The 21,717-nt window shown below is 45.1% G+C and overlaps 1 protein-coding gene across 2 annotated transcripts in view; it reads right to left on the reverse strand.

Annotated features, from left to right (window-relative positions):
- LOC142775662 (uncharacterized) overlaps positions 1-20,908 on the reverse strand; it is a 35,575-nt gene extending 14,667 nt beyond the window's left edge. For both annotated transcript variants that reach the window (XR_012886905.1, XM_075877296.1), the window contains exons 1-17: positions 20,801-20,908; positions 20,453-20,633; positions 19,856-19,949; positions 19,622-19,764; positions 19,400-19,538; positions 16,572-16,738; positions 12,253-12,454; positions 4,019-4,155; positions 3,813-3,954; positions 2,048-2,190; positions 1,835-1,985; positions 1,509-1,660; positions 1,273-1,405; positions 1,003-1,145; positions 759-912; positions 276-678; positions 31-63 (exon numbers count right to left, since the gene is read on the reverse strand). Coding sequence is in view for 1 of the 2 variants with exons in the window: in XM_075877296.1 (XP_075733411.1) it covers positions 31-63; positions 276-678; positions 759-912; positions 1,003-1,145; positions 1,273-1,405; positions 1,509-1,660; positions 1,835-1,985; positions 2,048-2,190; positions 3,813-3,954; positions 4,019-4,155; positions 12,253-12,454; positions 16,572-16,738; positions 19,400-19,538; positions 19,622-19,764; positions 19,856-19,949; positions 20,453-20,570 (2,454 nt within the window). In the remaining variant the exon portion in view is untranslated. The remainder of the gene's footprint in view (positions 1-30; positions 64-275; positions 679-758; positions 913-1,002; positions 1,146-1,272; positions 1,406-1,508; positions 1,661-1,834; positions 1,986-2,047; positions 2,191-3,812; positions 3,955-4,018; positions 4,156-12,252; positions 12,455-16,571; positions 16,739-19,399; positions 19,539-19,621; positions 19,765-19,855; positions 19,950-20,452; positions 20,634-20,800) is intronic.
- Between the last annotated feature and the right edge of the window lie 809 nt (positions 20,909-21,717).

Here is a 21,717-nt window from a genome sequence, read left to right on the forward strand (position 1 = left end):
AAACCTGCCGACTGCACAAATATAACTTACCACTTGTCTCAGTGTTCCTGGCTTGTTTCTTTCCTGCAACGTAAGATCATCAGCGTTTAGTGATTCGTTCACTTCAAGTGATCGGTTGTCCGTCATAACGCGGTATTTTATGCCACGTACATGTATTGAAAGTATGAGACCACCGTAGCTACGATTGCAAAGCTTACCCGCATGCGATTTCTCAAGTTATTTCGGAGCTTTTCTTTAATTAGGTGCATGGCATTAGGTGCATGGCAATCGCTCACCTGTAGTATCCGCTCATTTGCCGTTTTCTGGTGTGCGATCTTTCCGTCGGCGCCAACTCTGGATTCATTGGACGGGGTCACCACTTTGACGTTGCCAAACGGATCTTCGCGTGTCTTGACCAACGGCGCGCTAGCCCTGCGGCCCTTTCCACTGCCCTGTCCGTCCGCTCCTTCTTTCGTGTCGTACCAGTAGGGGTCGCTGTCCGCCCAGTCCTCTTCGTAGTCTTCAAACGCTTCTGGCGCCTCAGGGGCGTTCTTGTACACAACGTTGGGGCAAGAGTCCTTGTACTCGTCGCGCATGATGTCAGAGAAAGACATGATCTGGACTCGCATCTCGGCATCTTCGTCGCAGCCCGTTCCTCGAGACGCTTTTGCGATGCACTGCTCGTAGTCTATCAGCAATCTGAAAGATTTTGCAGAGAATGCAATATTTAGCTACCTCTCGCAACTAGAAACACGGTTTTCGCATTTCGCGAAACGTACTTGCACTTCACCGGATTGCTACTCTCAGACCTTGGCTCCATTTCGTCGAACAGATTGCTGAAGCTGAGGCCACATACGAACATCTTTTTCAGAACCCGCTGGCGCACACAGTTTTCTGGATTTTTCATTTGTACGAAAGACATCCTGAAACTGTCTGCAAATAAGAACGATTGTGAGTGCCGTTGTCCCGTAGCGTATGTCCTGCTGCCACGTATGTTCGTTGCGATACCACTTGTTCACTTACTCGTCACGTTTCGGCATGCTCGATCATATTCGTGAGTTAACGAATGCAAAATTGGGGACACATGGTTGAATATTTCTCCATCTCTGTCACACCCCGTGCTCTTTTTCACAACGTCAACGCAGCTGTTCATTTCTTCGAGGAACCTGTTGGCGACATAACGCGTGAAAATTATAACACGCAACAAAAACGTGTGCTGCAATAGCACAACTTTTTTCGGAGACATTTTCGTGATGTGATAAGCAATATATAATTTATCCGCATGTGGCTTACTTGCACACTTTGTCCGCTGTTGCTTCACGTTTTACTTTCAAGTCTTCGACCAAGTGCTCAAATGTCATTGCACAAAGAAATGCGTTCTTCACTGCTAGACTCTTGGAGCATCTCGTTGATATGATTCCAGCGTCTAATAAAAAATATATAACACATGTCAATATGCACAAACGTGTCGACTGAATTGCATTTGCGCACAACTCCATGAACTTTTGTACAATAAGTAGGCAGCATACTCAAAACGGGCCGAGGCTCTTCGCAGCTGTAGTCGATGTCTCTTGTTTCTAATTCCATCAAGTACTGCATCGTGTCTGTGATCGCAGATTTCGAATGACACTCTGATGCTTCCAGAGCTTTGCGGAAACATTCATTGTACGCATTCATTGTCCTGTAAAAACCAAGTGGAAATGGTTTGTTATTGAACTTCACTCTGGGGCTCTAAAACTCTATCAAATAAGATTTTTTAGTAAAAACATGTTATTTTGGGAAATTTACTTTTTTTCTAGTAAGGGAGCGTAGAGTAAAACCATGTTATTCGACCTACATGAAAGAAAATACATACGCGCATCTCTCCTTTCCTGCCTCGTCGCCTTTGAAGTTGTTGTGGGTTTCCAGTTCTTTTTGGAAAGAAAGGCCGCAGGTGAAATATTCTCGAAATAGCGTCGTCCTCGAGCAGCGCTTGTTTCCTTCCAAGACCTGCTTGGAGTATTCGGCTGTAAAACAGAATAGTTCAGGTGTCATACAGGTTGCTTAGATGAGAAAACCACCCCATCACCTGCTCCGTCTTTGCAGAATACTGTAGGCGTCGTAATGACATCGGTGAGGTACTTGAGATGGTGCATGATCTTCATGCGCTCGTGCAGGCATCTGGATTCACGCATGGCCTGAGCGACGCACATTTCGAACTTCAGGTTGGAGCTGCATATGAAGAGCAAGGAAAACTAGCTGGCTAATATGTGAGTCCTAACTGCAAGTAACTGACTGACATTGTTTTGAAACGTTTTCTCTTTTCTACGTAATCACGGACATAAACACCTACGCATGCATTCTGAAGGGTGGCTTGTTGGGTGAATTGATAGCGTTGTAGGCTGCCAGTTAACTGTAAGGAGACAAAACGTTAGGTTCCACGTGAAAACAGGAATTAAGGGTACCGGGCTAACCACTGATTTTTTAAAACTGCCCCGCCGTGGTGGTTTTGTGGCTAAGGTACTCGGCTGCTGACCCGCAGGTCACGGGATCGAATCCCGGCTGCGGCGGCTGCATTTCTGATGGAGGCGGAAATGTTGTAGGCCCGTGTGCTTAGATTTGGTTGCACGTTAAAGAACCCCAGGGGCATGTTCGAAATTTCCGGAGCCCTCCTCTGCGGCGTCTGTCATAATGATATCGTGGTTTTGGGACGTTAAACTCCGCAAATCAATCAAATCATTTTGCAAAACTGCTCGCCCACCGGCCACATTGGTATAGTGGCTAAGGCACTCGGCTGCTGACCCGCAGGTCATGGGATCGAATCCTGGCTGCAGTACCACACTTTCGGAGGAGGCGAAAATGCTTGAGGCCCGTGTGCTTAGGTTTGGGTGCACGTTAAAGAATAGAACTTTCCGAAGCCCTCCACTACGGCGTCTCTCATAATGATATCGTGGTTTTAGGACGTTAAACTCCAACAATTATTATTTTTGAAACTGCGCCCCCTTACATAAGCCGTAGCATGCGCGAAAACACTTATCAGGTGGCCCGCGCATACGGTTTCAAGGAATGGGGGGCTTCTACAGTCTTCCTGATGTCTTAGCTTTTCAAATCACAGACGCATCACTGCCTGGCCCGTTTCTTAATAAGAACCTAAATGGTCAGGCGGTGTCAAGATTGCTGCGCCCTGTTGGCGCTGCCGTGAAGCACAGACAGACCTGGCTGGCGACCGCCAGCAGAATTCTCTAAAAACGTCTTCACGCTTGCCCTATGCCACAATGCAACAGTTACCTGCCACGGCAAGCCTAAGGGCGCCGCTGCACGTATGACGGTGGCTTCATGCTTCCAGTGTTGATACAATCGTCACAGTAAGCCCACTAGAATTACTCGAATAAGCATGCTTCTCATGTTACTATTGACGTATAGCTGTGGACTGTGATGGAAGTTTGTTCTTACCGCCTCACTTGTTGTGTCTATTCCTTACGTCCACCAACGCACGCGCATGAAAAGACGAACTAAGCATTTTTGCAAATTTTCATAGTGCAATTCAAGCGTGGTCAAGTCAAGCCGCATGACAAATATGTACATATAAAGAGGCGAATTCCGCTCATATTTTAGCGCTGCCTCAGTCACCATGCAGTGATTTTACATGTTGTATTGTTGGATGAAGCTTTCACTAACCCTACAAACTTAAACAATGGTGCCTAAGGGGCACATTCATCGCTGCAGCCAGTTCGTCTCCTGTCCCAGTGGGACCGGCGCCATTTCGTCTTGTTTTGTGAAAAAAGCTTGACGCACACAGACTCCCTCAGTGCGTGAAATAGACGTAGGTGCTTAGTTGTTTTGATTTTACTTACGGGCAAACGACGTCTGGCTTCGTTTGTAGAGAGACCGGGATTCGCTTTCTCTCGACATTGTAGTTGATTGCGCACACAAAGAAGTTGTTGAGCATTGGCTTTTCTTGGCATTCAGGAGTTTCTGATTCGGCAACAGCTTGAACTGTAAAAATGATTGAATGAATGAATGAATGAATGAATGAATGAATCGTGATGAGCAAACCTACACTGGGAATTGAGGCAGTTGAACTCATCAACCATGACTTGGTACAGGGCCTGCGACCTCTTGTACAACTCAGAGTCAGTTGTGCAGTTGGACTTTAGAATATCTTCGTAATAGCAGTTGAGCCAAGCTTTGACAGCCCTGTAAAATACGAAATAACCAGTTGAATCAATTTAAACCCTGTGAACACATAACGAGCTTAGGATACCTCCTTCCGGCCCTGTTACCGTGCGGTTCACGCTACTGACCCAGAAAAAGTTGTTATAGCGTTTAGTACCACGAATGCAGGTGTTATTAGAAAGCAAGTGAGTAGACAGAGTAACGAGCTATTTTCTTTTTCAAAACACCATGTGATGATGCTGAAAGAAGGAAAACTGAGTGTGCAAGAGCTACAGATTTTCCATCCTTGGAAATTTTTTCCAAAACTTATGACATGTCTCCTGCTGTTTCAGTTGAAGTAGAAACTTTTTCGTGAAAGCCAACGATGTTGTGAACCTCGAAGAGCCTATTGCTGCGTTTTAAAACGATATCAATGCATGGTTCCTCCTCTCTTTGAAAGTATAGCACCTGTGTGGACATATATGCCGGCATTTTTTTTTTTCGTCCATGTTTTCCGTTTGCTTTTAGCTCTCTAGTAATAATATCTTGGGTTTTATGTCCCGAAACGATTGCATAATTATGAAGCACGCCGCGCAAAAGGGCTGCGAAAATTTGGACCATCTGGTCTCTTGTAACGTGCTCAGATACTGCACAGTACTATTTCACCTTCATCGAAATGCGACCACCATGGCCGAGATTGAAGCCACGACTTTCGGGTCAGCAGCTTAGCAAAATAATCGGTACACCGCCGCGGCGAAGTCGCTTTTAACTTTTCAATATAGACCACCAACATGTCCAAGCTGCCGCCTTAGCCTTTCCCTTTTTCGTGGTAATTGTCACAGGCACGTACTTATAGGAGCGCCTGTCGGAGCGCGAAACCGGTTAATGTTGAATGGCCTGTTTATCACTTCTTTTAAATGAGACGCGCTCCTTCGAAAACTGAAGTCTTTTCGACCATTTCCACCTATCTATGGACTCTGAATTCACGCTATATATTTACTTTTTCAAATTGCTCATGCAAGCCTAAAGGGGTCTGTAGCAACCCTTTTTGAGCATGGTCGAAGAACGTTGCTGATCGGCAGTCGAGGCTTCTGAGAGCATGTGAGCAAAATATAGCTCAGCACGCTAACTGAAATTAATTTTCAAGGCTAGCTAGAAATATTTTTATCTTCCCTCGACAGATGGCGCCATAAACTCAATGGTCACGGTCGTTGCTGATTTGAGCATACTGGGCCGCGGCCACCACGGGATGGCGCGACGGTCCCGCACTTTGCTGATGATCTCACTGAAGTTATAGGAGCCTTGAAACACTTTTTTAAGTAACAATAGAGCAAAGTCACTGGAAGAGATTATTGCCTCACAAATTCAACACCGCGAAAATTTTAGAAATTAGTCCAGTACGAGCGGAGTTACAAAGAGTTTGTCGCGCGTTGCAATCTCACTCTTTTTTTTACTCGTCCCGACGAAAGCGCTGCAAGCTGAGCACTGAGAAATGGCGAAGATTTAAAAAAAAACGTCACGCGCGCTTTGTTATTTTGAGCACTTTTTTTTTTTCTTTGAATGAGTGACTTTTCCAGTGCGATAGCGCGCGCACGCGCGGACAAGTCACGGCCTTCCGCGGCGATCTCCGTAACGACCGAGCGCGCCATGTTCAAATCAGCCAATGGCTGATAGATGGCCTTCGACGAGTGATTTTTGAGCATCTTCTGTCATTTGTCAATTGAATACAAAGTAATTTTTGGCTGGCTTTGATAATTTATTCAGAATTCCAGCCCACGTGCTGCGCTCTAATATTTGGCTCACGTGTTCTCGGGAGCCTTTACTACCGGTCGGCAGCGTTTTCTTACCATGCTCGAAAATTGTTGCAGCGCCCCTTTAAGCCGCGAGTTCAAAGAGCAAAAAAAAAAAAAGCAAATGGCAGCTCAGTTACTATGAAACCTGAGGAAGTGCGTATCACGGACACCTATACTGATTCTTATTCGTAGAGTCACTTCCCTTCCCACTGCTCCGTTTAACAAAGCATCAATGATGACAATGTTTGAGGTAAGTATGTAGGGTTTTCCCGGCACGCGTAGAATCTTGGTAAAGAGTCTTCTAAACTGGGTGGGGGACATGTGCGCTGCTTTTTGCTGCGCTTCACGAGTTCCATGATGTTGTTTATCAAATGTAGCAACGCAGCACGCACGAAGCGCACGGGGAAAGGGATTCGCTTGCTCGGAGAGAGAGAGGCACCCTCTCCTTCGCTTATGTATCCATATTATATTATTTTAGACCTTGTTTTTTATTATAATTATGCTTAGTTCCGTGGTTCGATCCAGTCCGCGGATGTCGCGTTTCAGTAGAGGCGAAATGGTAGAGCCCGTTGTGCTGTGCGATGTTCATGCACGTTAAAGAAGATCAGAAGCAGTAGCACAAATAGTTGGGCTTGTTGATATTGCCACGTTCCATTTCCCAAGTTTTTGTTATCGTCCCAAAACACCACACGATTCTCAGCGCAAACCGCGCCTGCAGTTTTCGAGAAGGTTCCGGACTGTAGTAAATCATTTCGATAAGATCACGCCCACTGTGCGAACGGTACACATTGTTCTGGAACCTACGCCACCGCCAGCGATAACGCTAGAACATTCGACGGCAAGGGTATAAATGCCGACGCGTTTCTCCGCTTGTGAGTTGTTGATCGAAGGCCGACCCTCCGTTCGCCGCTATCAGTCCGAGACTGCTATCTGTGCAAGACTGCTGCTGTAATTAGACTTTCCGTTTACCGGGCACAGGTTCGCCCAAATAAACAGTTAATTCCCGACACGAAGTTTCCTGTCTTCGGCCACGTCACAACCCCGTGACAATATTGGTTCCTCTTTTAACCGAATAAGGGCGCGCACACAGACATGAACACTAGAACAAGAAAATGCTCACAATATATGCGCCATTCGCAACTAAAGTTTATTCAGAAGAAAAGTGGGTACATATATATCACTTGTCGGACATCACCTGGCAGATAAAACATCAAAAAACAAAACAAAAACGACAAAAATGAGGCTATAAAACACGTGGCTAAGATAAGACCATCAGAGTGCTGATAAGGTATGAAAATTCGTTTTCTGTTAACGTGATTGTGGGTGCGCTTAGGCATTTCTCCTCACTTCTCCCAATGTGAAACACATCTATCAGATCTCTGGTGGTTCCATCTGGGTGTTCAGGTAAAACAATAGCTTCACAAAAAAAATGGTGGTAACCTCAGGAGCGTTAATGTTTGGGCAAGTGTGAACTATCTTTTAAGCCCAACGATCTCCTATGTTCTTGTAACCAGGTACGGACACATCTTCCCGTTTGGCCTATGTAGATGTGACCACAGGCCATTGGCACCAAATATATAACACCAGTTATATACACTTTACATACGACTGCCTATATATATATATAAGAACCGTGTGATAAGAACCGTATGCGGACGTACACGGACAGTTGGTTTCGTCCTCAGTGTTGACAGTGTTTCTTCCTCTTTTTTACTTTCTTTTTCGTCTTTTTTCTCCCCCCTTTTTGTTTTTTTTTTGTTTTTTTTTCCTTTTTTTAGTTCCCTCTCACTCTCGCAAACATCTTTCAAGACGAGAGGGACGCGGCAGCAACGAAGTTTGGAAGTTCAAGGGAGGACCCCTCCCGAAATTGTTGGGAAATAAATATATTTATCCTGGTTGAGAACGCTCCCGTTGTGTCATATCCCATACCTTATATATATATATATATATATGTGATTCACGTCGCATCCTCCTCGTTCTCAAACCTCTGTGTTTAGCGCTATTTTTCTATCTATTCAGCTACATAGCTTGTTTATTCTGTTTGGGGCCGCAAATACTCAAGTTGCCCAGAAGCTATTCAAAACAGTAAAAGTGGAGAAAACCAAGGGAGTGATAAAATAATAAAATCAGTTAAAGAGCCCGCTGTCATCCCTTATATGCACACGCTGTCACATAGTACAAAAAACGTTGCGAATCGATATGACATTGGGGGGGGGGGGGGGTATTTTCGGTCAAAATTTCCGGAGCCCTTCACTAAGGTGTCTCGTATAATCATATCGCGGTTTTGTGGTTTTGGGACGTAAAATGTCACATATTATTCATCTGGTTTGGAGCATTCCTAGCCCTTTACCGCTGGGCGTAGTTTTATTTTTGAGGGGGGGGGGGGAGGGGATTACCTCCTTGATTTCGGGGCGGCCACCTTGAAACAGTCATTCTTTGCTCTGTACGCCATGGCGAACAATATTTTGAGGGTGGGGGAGAGGGCTTGGTGTTTCACCCTCTGTCTACGCCCCTGCTTTACCGTGAGCGTCATTACGCCACATCAGATGGATGGATGGACGACGAGCTGGGCCCCTAAAGTGTAGCGCATTTGAAAACAAAAGGAAGTGCGCAAGATCATGACCCGTGCGTGACGTTAGTTCTTTCCCGTTAACATTCCTCTCTGCTTATCTTCCTGCTCAGTCGTCAGTACGGGAGAGAAAGCGCTTATAGCTCGCCACGATTCTTTGTAACTCCACTCGTGCTTGATAGAATAAAGAAATAAAACTCTCTCGCAGGTTTTTGTGCCGACCGGTTGTGCCCTTGCGATCTCCGACGACAGCGCCCCTCTGGTCGACTGGCTCGCCTTACGCCATCTCCTGACGCCGACAAGAGCTATCGCTGAGTAGTGCCCCGTCCTCGGACTCCTGCGACAGTGTCCATCTTTCCTATCTTCTCCTTACTTCCGTATATAGCTGTCCCTGCGCCTCTCTCTCTCTCTCTTCCTGCTCGTCTCTCTATTTCTTATACCTTTAATTTCTCCCTGTCCTTTTTAATCCCCACTTACCCCCATTCCCTGCGCAGAACTGTGGATGTGCCCTCCATTGAGAGAAAGGCAGTAGCGGAACTGCGCTTATTTCTTCCTTTTCCCCTTCCAAGAAAAAGTCACTTAAAATTTTAAAAATTAATTGCGGTTGTTGATTCCTGAGGCAATGAATCCGTACAATAAAGCCGTTAGAACATTATTTTGAAAAGTGAGGTCGCGTTCACACTTTGCTTCGAAGAGAGCGAAAGTGCCGAAACTCTCCGGACAGTGGCTCGTATCGTCGTCCAAGCGGCCGGAAAACCATACTGCGCGGCCGGCGCGCTAAAATCGGTCCGATACCGATTTTCCCGCCACGCCAAAGCAGATCCCGTTTCCGCTTCGCGCCTTTGGCTGCGCTAGCTCAAACCACGTGATCTAACCAGCCGGCCACAGATTCGTCATGGCGGCAAAGGTATCGGCGGCGGCTCGCATCGGCTCAAATCGTCAGCTACCCGTGCAGCACGACGAAGTTTGACGGCCTCAACGTGGACGCGTTCACCGAGAGCTTGGTTTGGATTGCGATCATCGAGTACTCTGGAATTAGACGGTGCAGCAGCAGTGATTAGGCATGCCCCAACGCGTCTCACGTATTTGTACGGCCAGCTGAATCCGCCACCGCCAGTGCGCTCGCTCGTGTCGTTTCAGCTGGCTTATCTCCCAAAACAACATTTCGAAAAGTGTGAGCTGTTTCTTTTCAGTACTTTGCGTGAATAACTACAATTTGGTACGAAGCTTAGCGCTCAGAAAGCAGGCGAAATTGAATTAATTCTCAAGGTAGCGGTGGCATTAGGTGCAGAACGAATGTGAACATCTTCGACGCGCGCAATCGTTGTTTTTCGGCCACTCTGGCGTTCTCGTTTTTACTTGGCTTCTGAAGTGTGAACGCGCCCTTATAAGTATGCTCATGGTTGTCATTAAGGTATACCCTAAAGCTCGTATGTATTTACACACCACCTTTTCTGGTTTGTTTTATAGTGGTACTATAAAATTACTGCTATTACTATTACCATTGCTGTATATATTATTACACTTCAGCACTACAAAAGTGTCCGCATTTGGTCTACTTGGCTCATGACTTGACGGGAAACAGCGCACAGTGAAGGGGCCCTAAATGTACACCCGTTGACAAAATAAGTCGGGACGTGTGACTGATGACGGCAATTCGATAAAACTACGAAGTTTTAGGGGCTTTAGATAAAACTGTATCACCGTGCCAGCTGCCGTGGAGAGTGCGTATGCGCGTCCTTTCAATTTCTCAGCCATGTCTTTGTACTCTCTTGCAGCGTATAGCAGTGATTACATGTAGCGTTTCGTGCTATAGGCGTCACTTTCTTCATTCTGTGACGCGCTCAGTTCCACGAGGGCATGGTGGTGGTGAAGTGTATGCGACTAGCTGCGTGCTGATTCAAGAGATAATAGCATATCTTGTCTCAGTGGCAAACCGGTGCCACACACGTCATTGATTTTCTTCTCTGCACGTTCGTTTTAGCTGAAGCGTATCATGTTATAGTGAACCACGAACGAGGGCATCGAAAACGAAAAGGCGTTGAGCCTAAAGAACGCTTCAGTTTATTAACATATAATATAACAAGATGCAGGCAGATTACCTTTCACATGCAACAAAAAAGAGGCGAATGAACTAGAAAACAAAACGATTGCTGTAATAGGCGAGGTCATGGATTGGCCTTCAAAGAACAAAAAAAGGCAAGCAACTGAGGGCGAGTGAAAAATAGCAACGGCGAAACTTATCACCTCTGCTGTCTTCACCCCATTAGTAACAAAGATACCGTAAAATTGTTGCATCACGTGCATGGTCCCGCTCAGACACTGATCGGCAAGTTTTTCGACAGGATACCAAACGATGCAAGTTTTCCGAACTATTAGCCGTAATCACGCTTTTTCGGAGCTTGCGATATCCCCTATAGAGAGCGTGTAAATCACAACGCGTTCCACGTGACTGCAGAAAGTTACGAAAACGCGTGAGAGCAGAGATTAACTCAAAAAAGCTGAGTGACAGCTGAAAAGAACAAAGCGTGTTTATGAATGAGTAGACGTTCCCTGATTCTCTGTACTGCTTCCCTGTCTCTGCAAGTGTGAGCTCTTCGAACCACGATAAAACGAGAAGGACGATTCGCGCCCCAGAGTAGAACACGATAACCTGATCGAGATTACTTGGCATCGCCTTCTCCATGATTAACCTCAACGTGTCGTGAAGAAAAGAACGCCTGTGCGCCTAAAATAGAACACATTTTTGCCCCGCAGAACGCGCTGGATTTTCGCCTACTAACAACGATGCTTACGTAGACACCGACACTGGTATTTCTGCGAAAGGAGCGTTTAACACCAGCGCGTTAAACGAAAAGTTTGGCTGCTCTGCGTTGCCTGTGAAGCGATCCGCGTACACTTCACCGCGACCGTGCCCCCGTTGAACTGAGCGCGTCACGGAATGAAGAAAGCGACGCTTAGCACGAAACGCTACTTGTAATCACTAGTACGCTACAGGGGAGTAAAAAAATATGACTGCGAAATTGAAAGGAGGCGCATGCGCACTCTCCACGTCAGATGGCGCGGCGATGCAGTTTTATCTTGAGTAACCAAATACAGTTACTGTAGTTTTATCGGATTGCGGTCGTCGCTCGCACGTCACGGCTTATTTTGTCAACGGGTTGTATACAGTGATGTTGCATGCTCCTCTTTTCGGGTACGTGTTGTGAAATATAATCCGAGGTCATACAGCTGCCGCTTCGACGTTTTGTGTCTCGAAAACGTGCTAAAAACGGGTTGCGGTTCAAGAAGACTGCGATCTGTTGGACGCATGCTTTTGGGAAACAACTAGAGCAGCATTTTATATTGTAGCACATTTTAAGTTGCCATGTTTCTAAGAAGGTGCGATGTTTAGAGGATGTCTGCAAAGCATGAATAGCTTCATTACTTTTCACTTCAATTTTGCAGTTAAATGTGTCGTAATGTTAGTAATTAGCGCGATATAAAGAGAATTGTCATACAATAATTAGGGAAACTGTCACTGAAATTTTTCATGCTATAACGTTCACTTATGTCGCATAGCCTGCAAAAAATGACAATGCTCTCTAGATGTGACAACTTTAAAACAAATATTCTGCTCTAGTGGAAATGCCCTCAAAACTAGTTATAAATTTTGTACTTCTTAGATGCATCAAATTTTTTACACTACTAGTATTAACGTAATATTATCTGAAACTGATGCTGTCAATAATAGTTTTGTTATGATCTTCCAATAAAGAACGTATTTCCTTCACTTACGTGCAGGGATCGATCTTCGTCGGTGGCTTGGTAGTGAGGTCCTCGCTTCGGATTCCATTTTCCATGAGCCGAGAACCGACCTTTGTTTTCGAAGATATCTTCGACACTTTTCGAAGCTCCTCAGAATCCACGTTGTCGAAAAATTTCTTGGCACACGTAAGGTACGTGTCGATTGCCTTGTCCTCGTCGCATGTCTTCAAAGCTGCATAAAATATTTAAAAAGAAAAGCGCTAGAAGGAAGGCTAAAAACCATGGCTCTTGTAGACTCTGCACAATGTATTAAGGGTGAGGCAGTGCTTTATTTTTCAGTACACGTGTAATGACACTAGTTCAGGGCATTTTAGCACCACAATGCATTTTTTTTTCTAAATGCGAAGCATTTATTTGCGTACTGCAAGCACTTTTGGCGTATATATCTGCGTATTTATCTATCTAGCTGCCTACGTCTGGGTGCTCTCATGATCACCCCCTTAACTTGGGGTACACAAAAATTAGTAGGGGAAGGGGGGGGGGGTAAGATGGTTCGACGAATACAACGCGCTGGTTATGACTTGAACAGTGTCATAATGTCGTCGCGTACGTCGTCAAACACTTTCAAAAAAAAAAAAACAGTGCCGAATACCCGCCCCCGGGTATGTGTCACAAGCGACAAGACATTTTATATCTACTCTGGAACGGTGAGAACACACTTGGGTAATTTTAACGAAGAAAAAGCTTACATATGCAGCGTTAACCACACGAATGCAAAGAATAAATGACAGTATCCTAGCAGGAATTGAACTCTAGCATTCTGCGTGCCAAAAAAGCAGTCTATCATAGAGCCACGCCAGGTCTCGGAAAACTTTGCCAATAGACTCTAATGTTCTGGAAACGTCGATTCTGGTTGGGTATCAAATTTTATAAACATTACATATGTATTCCTGTGATACAGCAGTCATCTTGGGTTAACGTCAATTGTAGTTGGGTGCCATTCCCTGAGGTTGATTTGTGTAGCAGCTATAGTGTTAGGGCTACCATCCTCGTGAGCCCCAGCGCAAGCACCAGCACTTCATATCATCATACCGCTTCTGGCGGTGCTGGCATCGTTATGCAACTGTAAACAACTGCTAATATAAAACATATCCAGCTAATTAACGTATGTGTGTGCGTCGATTCGTACTACATTGAGCGCCACTTCATGATGTCTCGCTCAATAAAAAAATTAAAACACAGTCACCCTGCATCCGTATGCTTAACATCCGTATGCTTAACATAACATAACATCGTTTGCCAAGGTACCTGTGATCTGCTGAATTTTTTTTTCTCCCAGCAACCTTTAGAAAAGTAGGCTTCTGGCACTTCTCTTAGTTTTTGTTATGGAGCCTTTTGGCAGTGGCGTAGCCAGGGGGTGGCACAACGGACCCATACCCCTTCTTTCCCTCCCCAAAATTTTTTATTCGCCATGGCATACAAGCGCAAAATGACCATGTGTCTGGCCGACCCCCACTTCAAATTAAAATAATGCCTCCCCCCCCTCTTGAAAACAAATTTCTACATACACTCCTGCCTTGTCGTTTATGAAGGTTGCTCTGAATTTTTCCTTTAATATTTCAGAGTCACAATTTTGCAATATAAAATCTTTTTTTTCGGAACTATCCTTTTAGTTGATTCTCCTGATAGGAAAGGCTAGAAATGCGAATAAGGAATAGTGTTTCTTGCGTAGTAACTCATACTCCCCATATCGCTGAATAATTAGCATAATATTATCACATTTATTTCATTCATGTGGCCCATTAGTGTCGGCACCATGTTGGTTGCCTCGTTCGAAATGACGACCCGCCACGGTGGTGTACTGGTTATGATTCTCGACTGCTCACCCACAGGTCCCGCGATCGAATGCCGGCCGCGCCAGCCACATTTTCGATTGAGGCGAAAATGCTATAGAGACCCGTGTACATTAAAGTGCACTATTTTTCAAAATGTCCGGAGCCATCAACTAAGGCGTCTCTAATAATCATATCATGGTTTTGGGATGCTGATTCGATTCATATGTGGAGTTTAACGTCTCCGAAACCCCCATATGATTATAAGAGACGCCGCAGTGGAGTGCTACGGAAATTTAACGTGCACCAAATTTGACTTCACGGGCCTATGTTGTATCGCGATCATTTTGCTATGATCGCACCCAACTTTCTGAACGAGGCTCACGCACTGCGCTCGACGGGAACCCGCGAACACACGACCGTATCAGTCAGACGCCGATAAACAAAGAGCGCGATTGAGGCCCCGTGTTCTTTTATTCTTCTTCATTTTTCGAATATACAATGCTTTTAGCCGAATGGCCTGTATCGCTATTTGAAGGTTACCACTAGATGACCTCACTTGGCATTATCATAAAACCTACAGCATTTTCGCGCCCATCGAAAATGCAGCCGCCACAGTCGTGATTCGATCGCGCAATCTGCGAGTCTGCAGCAGCCGAGTACCTTAGCCACTACACCACCGCGGCGGGGCGTTTTGGGATGTCGAACTCCAATAACTATTACTAAGTAAGCGGCCCTTATACATGTGTAGTTTGATGTGTAATAATCGTTCCAGTTTTTTTTGTACATCATTAAGAAATATGATTTATACGTGTGCCAAAGTAACTTGGAGCGAGTGATCTCTCCGTCCAAACATACGCAAACGCACCACTTCCCTGTACCTGAAGGTACATTGATAAGGTATCACACAAGGTATCACCCCATCCGCCATGGTGGTCTGCTGGTTACGGCGCTCGACTGCCGACCCGCAGGTCGCCGGTTCGAATCCCGGCAACGGCGGCCACATTCGAGAATGCTTGAGGCCCATGTACAGTACTTAGACTTAGGTGCACCTTAAAGAACACGAGATGTTTAAACTTTTTGAAGCCCTCCACTACGGCGTTTCTCATAATCATATGGTGGTTTTGGGACGTTAAACCGCAGGTATTATTAATACAAATTAAACCCCAAATAGTGTTAAGGCTAGGGTTATGTTCGTGACATCCGATAAAATTCTGCAACATTACAAAAGTATAAAGCCAAAATGCAGAGAACAATTATGCGACAAGAAACAGCGCTCGAAGTTTGTCGAAAACATTTGAGGTATAGTTTACCGTACACTGCGGCATGCGACTAGTTCTATGCACGAACAGCACGCAGTGAGAGCGTTTGTTTGATGTTTTAAAAAATCAAGAAACAAAATAAACATTTAATCATATCACGTTTGAATATTGCAGCGAAACAAAACCACCATCTTGGCTGATAGGTGCATGCGGACTATATTATTTCTTCAGCCAAAGCGACAGCGTTTTTGAGAGGCTGCACAGACGCGCAAAGACTATTTTTTGGGCTCATTGATTAATTGATATGTGGGGTTGGGTTTAACGTTCCAAAACCATCATATAATTTTGAGAGACGCCGTAGAGGATGACTCCGGAAATTTTGACCACATTGGGTTCTTTAACGTGCACCCAAATCTGAGCACACGGGCCTACAACATTTCCGCCTCCATCGGAAATGCAGCCGCCGCAGCCGGGATTCGATCCCGCGACCTGCGGGTCAGCAGCCGAGTACCTTAGCCACTAGGCCTCTAAGGCGGGTTTTTTTTTTTTTAGGGGGGGGGGCTTGCACGCACAAAAAAAAAATCACGATGTTTTTGAAATGAAATTGTTGATATAGGTGGCTCTTAGTATGTATCGTCTTTCTACACTTCCGACTTTTGTACGGTATACGTTACACGTAACAAAGGCTCACAGATAGGCCCGTGTAGCAAATTTGATGGTGTCTATCAATGTGGGTATATTGACGATTTACCGCTTACTTTGTGGCCTCGACATCCTTTACTTTGCGCAAGTACATTGCGAAGTTATGTTACCTCATTGCATGAGCTCAGCGTAGTAAAAGGGTGAGTAAAGGAATACAAATTGGCACTTACATCCTATGAAGACTAGTGGAAAGCTTTTGCCCAGTGTCAGTAACGCGTACTATATTAGATATTCAGCAACGTTATAAACCGTCTGTTGGGCCGTGAAAGCGTAGTGCCTCCTTCTATAGATTATAATCATTTCTACTACTTTGAATCTTCATGGTAAGTGGACTGCTGCTCAATCAACGGAGAGTTTCGAGCCAATATCTGTAAGGTATTCCTAATTGTTGGTTTTACTTTCTATGAAAATCATAGCATGAAAGCACACTCATTTCACGATACGCTGCAAGCTATGCGAGGCAAAAGCTACAACGTTCAATGTTTTGGCTGAATGTGGCATACAGCTGCTTCGGACTGCGCCTCCAAACTTCCACAGCAGATGGCCAACTTACCAGTGGTATTTGTTGTCGGGGAGTTAGTGTCGACTTGGCACGGTTTCGCAAACGCAGCGATGTCGTTCCGCATGAAGTACTGCACGTGGTCGATGAAGTCCTTGTCGTCGCTGCAGTCGGAATGCCTGAGGCCAAGCTGAACGCAGTCCTTGTAGCCGGAGACGACGCTGTTGCAGGAAAGATGACAGTTGTCATGGACATTTGCTAGCGGCGGTAACTGACTTGCAATTTAACGTAAATCGTGCTTCAAACGTAACTGAGCGTAATTAGTGCAGTTTAACGTAAATCATGCCTATCATTGCGCAAGGGCATTTTTTGACAGGCCGTAACTGCAAGTAAAACAATATAATGCAACATGTTTTTATTGATTATGAATATTTCGGTGCAGAAGATTAAGTTGGGAAAGTATAAAGGAAAGTATAAAAAATATCAAAACTGGGTTTTTTAATCATCGCCAGAAGTTTCTCTTGCATGCTCTTTTCTTGAAGTTAGCGCGATTATACTTCGTTATTTGAAATTGCTATTAATGTAGGCTTTGGCAGTTTCATAAATAAGCATGCTGAGAAAGGGATAAGGAATTTTCGATGCTCTGCCATATAGGCTCCTCATGTGAAATAAAGGATTCCAAAGAAGGAGAAAAAACTTTTTAGGTCAAGTTTGAGAATTTTTATAAAATAATCTACACTACGCACACAATCAAAACATAATTGATCAGAAGCGGCGCAACTACTTCTATATTTAGCTAAACAAATCTGAGGTACGTAGCTTCAATATGTTTTGTGTAATTCATCGCCAAATTTGAAAAAAAAAAACAGCAGAGCACGTAACCGTGGCAGAGCACGTAACAGCAGAGCACGTAACCTCTTTGTCATTATGAATTTACTGTGCTTTGAAAAACAATTCCAGCAAAACAAATTACGGATCTCTTTTTTCCACTGATCAGCCAACAATATAAAAACATTTGAAAGAATTTAAGAGGTCTACCAGCCATGCTTTATATCTTACGTGGACTCACCCTATAGTCGTTTCAATTTCTACGAGTGTTAAATCACGTTTTTTGCTCGTATGGCTTCAACATATGAAAAATCACCCTATAATATAGCTTAATTAACGCATAAGGTGTTGCGCTGAAGGAATTGTGTTCGATTCCCCGCCGCGGCGTCTTCATTTTGATGGGGGTCAAATGAAATAATTGGTTTACATAGATTTGAATGGATGTTAAAGAATCACCAAGGTTTGAAATTAATTCGCAATTTCTCACTACAACGTACTTCACAATGGGGCATTCCATGCCGAACGAACCAGCCGTTTTGGCGACCATATGAAATGTATTTGAAAAAAAAAATGTGCTGATTTACTGCGTTGAAATCTATAAATTGGCAGAATATTTCTGACAAAAATTTTTGGTCTCGTGACTGCCTTCTGAACTTCCCGAAACTTCGTTTGGATGTTGTTTGTCGAAAAATTTATTTTAAAAGTACCGCTCCTTCTTTCTGTACCAAATTCAGTCTTCATGCTAAGTGAAAATTCTTGTGTAAGGTGTTTGAAGCTAAGGTGTTTGACACACCGTACAAACGGCAGGCTACTTATACCTACCACTTACCGCTGCTCACGAGCATCTCGAGGGGGAATTGTGTTTTCAGTATTATCATCAAGATGGCGCAATGAGCGCGCGTCGCCACATCGCGCGGCGGCGCCCGCTCTTCTACGCGTACTTTGACCGGCTTAGAAAAGGGGAGCGACGCTCCCTCACGCGCCCTTATCTCGCGGCGGCGAGGAGGCGAAGGTAGTACGCCTTAGCTGGCCTCGGGCTTTACCTGGAACGAATCTGCTGTAGTTACCGGGTTCACAAAGGTCACTGCAATCATTGCAGTCTCTGTTTGCAAAAAAGCGCGTTCTTTTCAGACACAGCAAGTTAACAAATGAGATGCTTATTCGCGTGCATCCGTATCTATGAGTACGTTTTGTGCGTCATTTGTGCATGAGGAACGTGGGGCATGTTTTGATCTCATTTTCCTTCTGCGTGCGACCTTTCAATTTGTTGCTATCGCGTTCATTGCTTCGCCTTTCCGGGAAAGTAGTGACTTTTTCGTACACATTTGGGATGGTCACCAAAATAGCTGGGACGTTTGGCGTGGAATGACCCCAATATGAACGCACTAAACCTAAAACGAAAGCGCACATTTACAATATTTTGGAACACTAAAGGTTTCCCCATCATATACTATCTTGAAAAACATAAGAGTTTCTTAAAAAAAACCTAGAAAGAAATCTGGTGCTGCGATTATCCAGAGACCATGGGAATGACTGGTAGTACATGGATTCACTTAGTCTTCATGATTGCGGGCTTCGAACGCAGTTGTGGCTTCGTTTATTGTAGTGTTCCGGTTTTGTGTCGAATGAAAGAACAAACCGTTTTGAACTTCATGAGATGATTTGAAATGGTGATCCTAAAATATTAAGATGGTGAAGTGCAACTACTGATTATTTGCTGAATTTTGCTTCGGGACAAAGCAGCTCCAAGCCACGCGAAGACAAACGAAGTCGAAAGAGCGAAGTTTGGTCAAATCCATGTACTACCCATCATTGCTATGCTCGCTGAAGCGTCATGCGTTGCAGCTCCCATAGGCATTAGCGTCAGAGTTCCCTCTACTGTATTCATAGAAAACTATGTGAAAAACTGCAAATAAATGCTGAGAAGTTAAACAAATACCGCGCGAAAAAAGGGGGTTATCGTGTCTCGTGGGGATCCGATAAGCACTTCTCTCGCGCTCCTTGCAACGGCCTGGCTCTAAGTACATCGCTTTTCCTGCAAAAAAAAAAAATACCTGCAGTCTGTGCCTCCTGCAGCCGGCAAAAGGTCGTCCTTGTTTTTCATGTAGTAGTGAAACGTAGAGGAGCACGCGAAGAATTTCTTGAGAGCGATAGAACGCTGGCACGACATCGTCTGCCGCATATTCTGAGGAGCTGCAATGAAGTGAAAAATAGGTGCGCAGTTTCAGTAGTGCATGTGGCTGCAAGCGTGCTTCAAGCCGAGTAGTTGTTCTTACCTGCTTTGGGAATGCATGTGACATTCTTTTTGCGCACGTTGATCATGATGCGTGCGTTCTCGTTCTCCTTAATTGTGTCGTTCGCGCTACAGAGGGTTTTGCGCATAGCGTCCTTCACACAAGTGATGTAAATTTGAACGTTGCTGAAACAAGACAGAAGCAGAGTTGTCATGTGGCACTCCGAAAGAAAAAAAGAGAAGCACCTTTGACTGCACGCTTTGCAGGTTGCCTCACCTGCATGTGTTGTTTCCCGAGGTGACGACATCGACGTTGGAGAACATATCCTCGCAAGCGTTCCTGGTCTTTTCATACGCTCGGAAATCGCAGCCTCGAGGAACAAGAATGCAAAAAAAAAAAACACGTTGATAAATAGTTACAACCAGGACAAATTTATATTTGCATGATTCAAGTGCAAAGAGCAAAGATCGGCAGCACACCCTTGAAAGAGTAGGACACTGTCAAACAGAGGTCTATCAAACATGTTTCGCTAAAGTTGTCTTGTTCTATCAACGGGTGGCGCTATCTCCCGATTACGAAGCAATATACCTGCTAATCTTATGCAGGTGGTTTATGGTTATCTAAACACGCTATTCGTTTGAAAGTAATTACGAAGAGAGCGTGATCTTATTAAATAGCACTCCATCTCATGATAACTTCCGTCTTGGTGCGATTTCAAACCAACAACTCAATGGAAGTCCTAGGCGATATTTCTCTTCACCCTCAACATACTCTCTCGATCAACTTTCCCGAAGGGCGCACGTTCACAAGGCCATGCTTCCTTTTTCCTTGACATAACCTTCACAGTACACACCGACATAGCAATTCACCCACCGTCTCCTTCCATTTCCTGCTTGGAGAGAATCCAGATATTTTTTGACGCTAGCGCGCATCCCAGGAGTGCGAAGACAGCGGCAGTACGGAGCGACGCCACCGCGATGTTGGCTGGCATTCTGCAACCCTCAACGCCCCCTCACGAGCAGCGTCACTGAAGTAATACGGGGTCCTCAGGTCCCTGCACAGTAGATGTACACTCCGTGAAAGTATAGTGAAGGACTGATCATTCTGGAGGCCCGAGGCCTCGACAGCGGAACGAGCAGTGTCACCTAGCTCGAACTCCGAGCGCTACTCTGAGCGAGTCTCGGGATCACCGCAGTAAAATGAGCAAGGAAACAGCCCTACCTGGATGGTAAAGGGCGGCCCGCATCAGTTCATCGCCGGCGAGCCCCTTCCTGCCCGGTCGCCCCGCGTTCCAACTGCACGCTCCGCTCGAGGCGCGCAGTCGGCTTCTTTATCCTTCCGCTCGTGCCGCTAGGCATCATCATGGTTGTTTTACAACTGGTCATGTAGAACAAAGCCCAATGTGGCACACAATATGCGAAAAATTATGCTTTGGCTGCTCGCAGTTATGACAATGTATAGCTTGCTCAGTTACTGCAATCTACATGCCATAAGATGACGAAGAAGGGAGACCAAAAAGTGAGGTCGATTTGTGTCGCTGCAGCGTTTCATTACAACTCTCATTAGCTTTATAAGTCAATAAATATTCTACCTTACGCAGAGGAATGATTACTAAATCACATTTCAATAGTTTTCTGGACGCTGTGGAGTGGCCGGCAAAGAGCTTGCTGATGCTGAACCAAAAGCTGATGTGTATTACACCCCCCCCCCCCCTGGTGTAGAAATAGCGTACTGCAGAAGTGACGTGAACTGCTTTATTGAGATCGCTTATGCGAGAGTGCACAACGACCTATTGGTCACAGCCAGACCATCGATACAGGCGTCTACGAGAAACAGATCCTCAAATGACTTTTCGCCTCCCCGCTGGAATGACGAGAAGAAACCCCAGTTCTATACACCAGATTCGCCTGGGTTTCACATGCACACGCCGCTATACGCACACCTCGTCCGCCGTACGAACTGCCCAAACCGTAAACGCTGCTGTGTGTGTGTGTGAAACATCAGCACGTATATTTTGTGATTGCGCACTTTACGTGTCGCAACTAAAAACGCTCACTTAGACGCTGGCAGCAATAAGTGTGGCAACGCTAAGTAAAAGTGGCATTTTACCAGCAATGTGTTACTAGGCAAAATCAACA

Source organism: Rhipicephalus microplus, chromosome X, assembly GCF_043290135.1.
Source record: "Rhipicephalus microplus isolate Deutch F79 chromosome X, USDA_Rmic, whole genome shotgun sequence".
In the NCBI taxonomy this organism is placed as follows: Eukaryota; Metazoa; Arthropoda; class Arachnida; order Ixodida; family Ixodidae; genus Rhipicephalus; species Rhipicephalus microplus.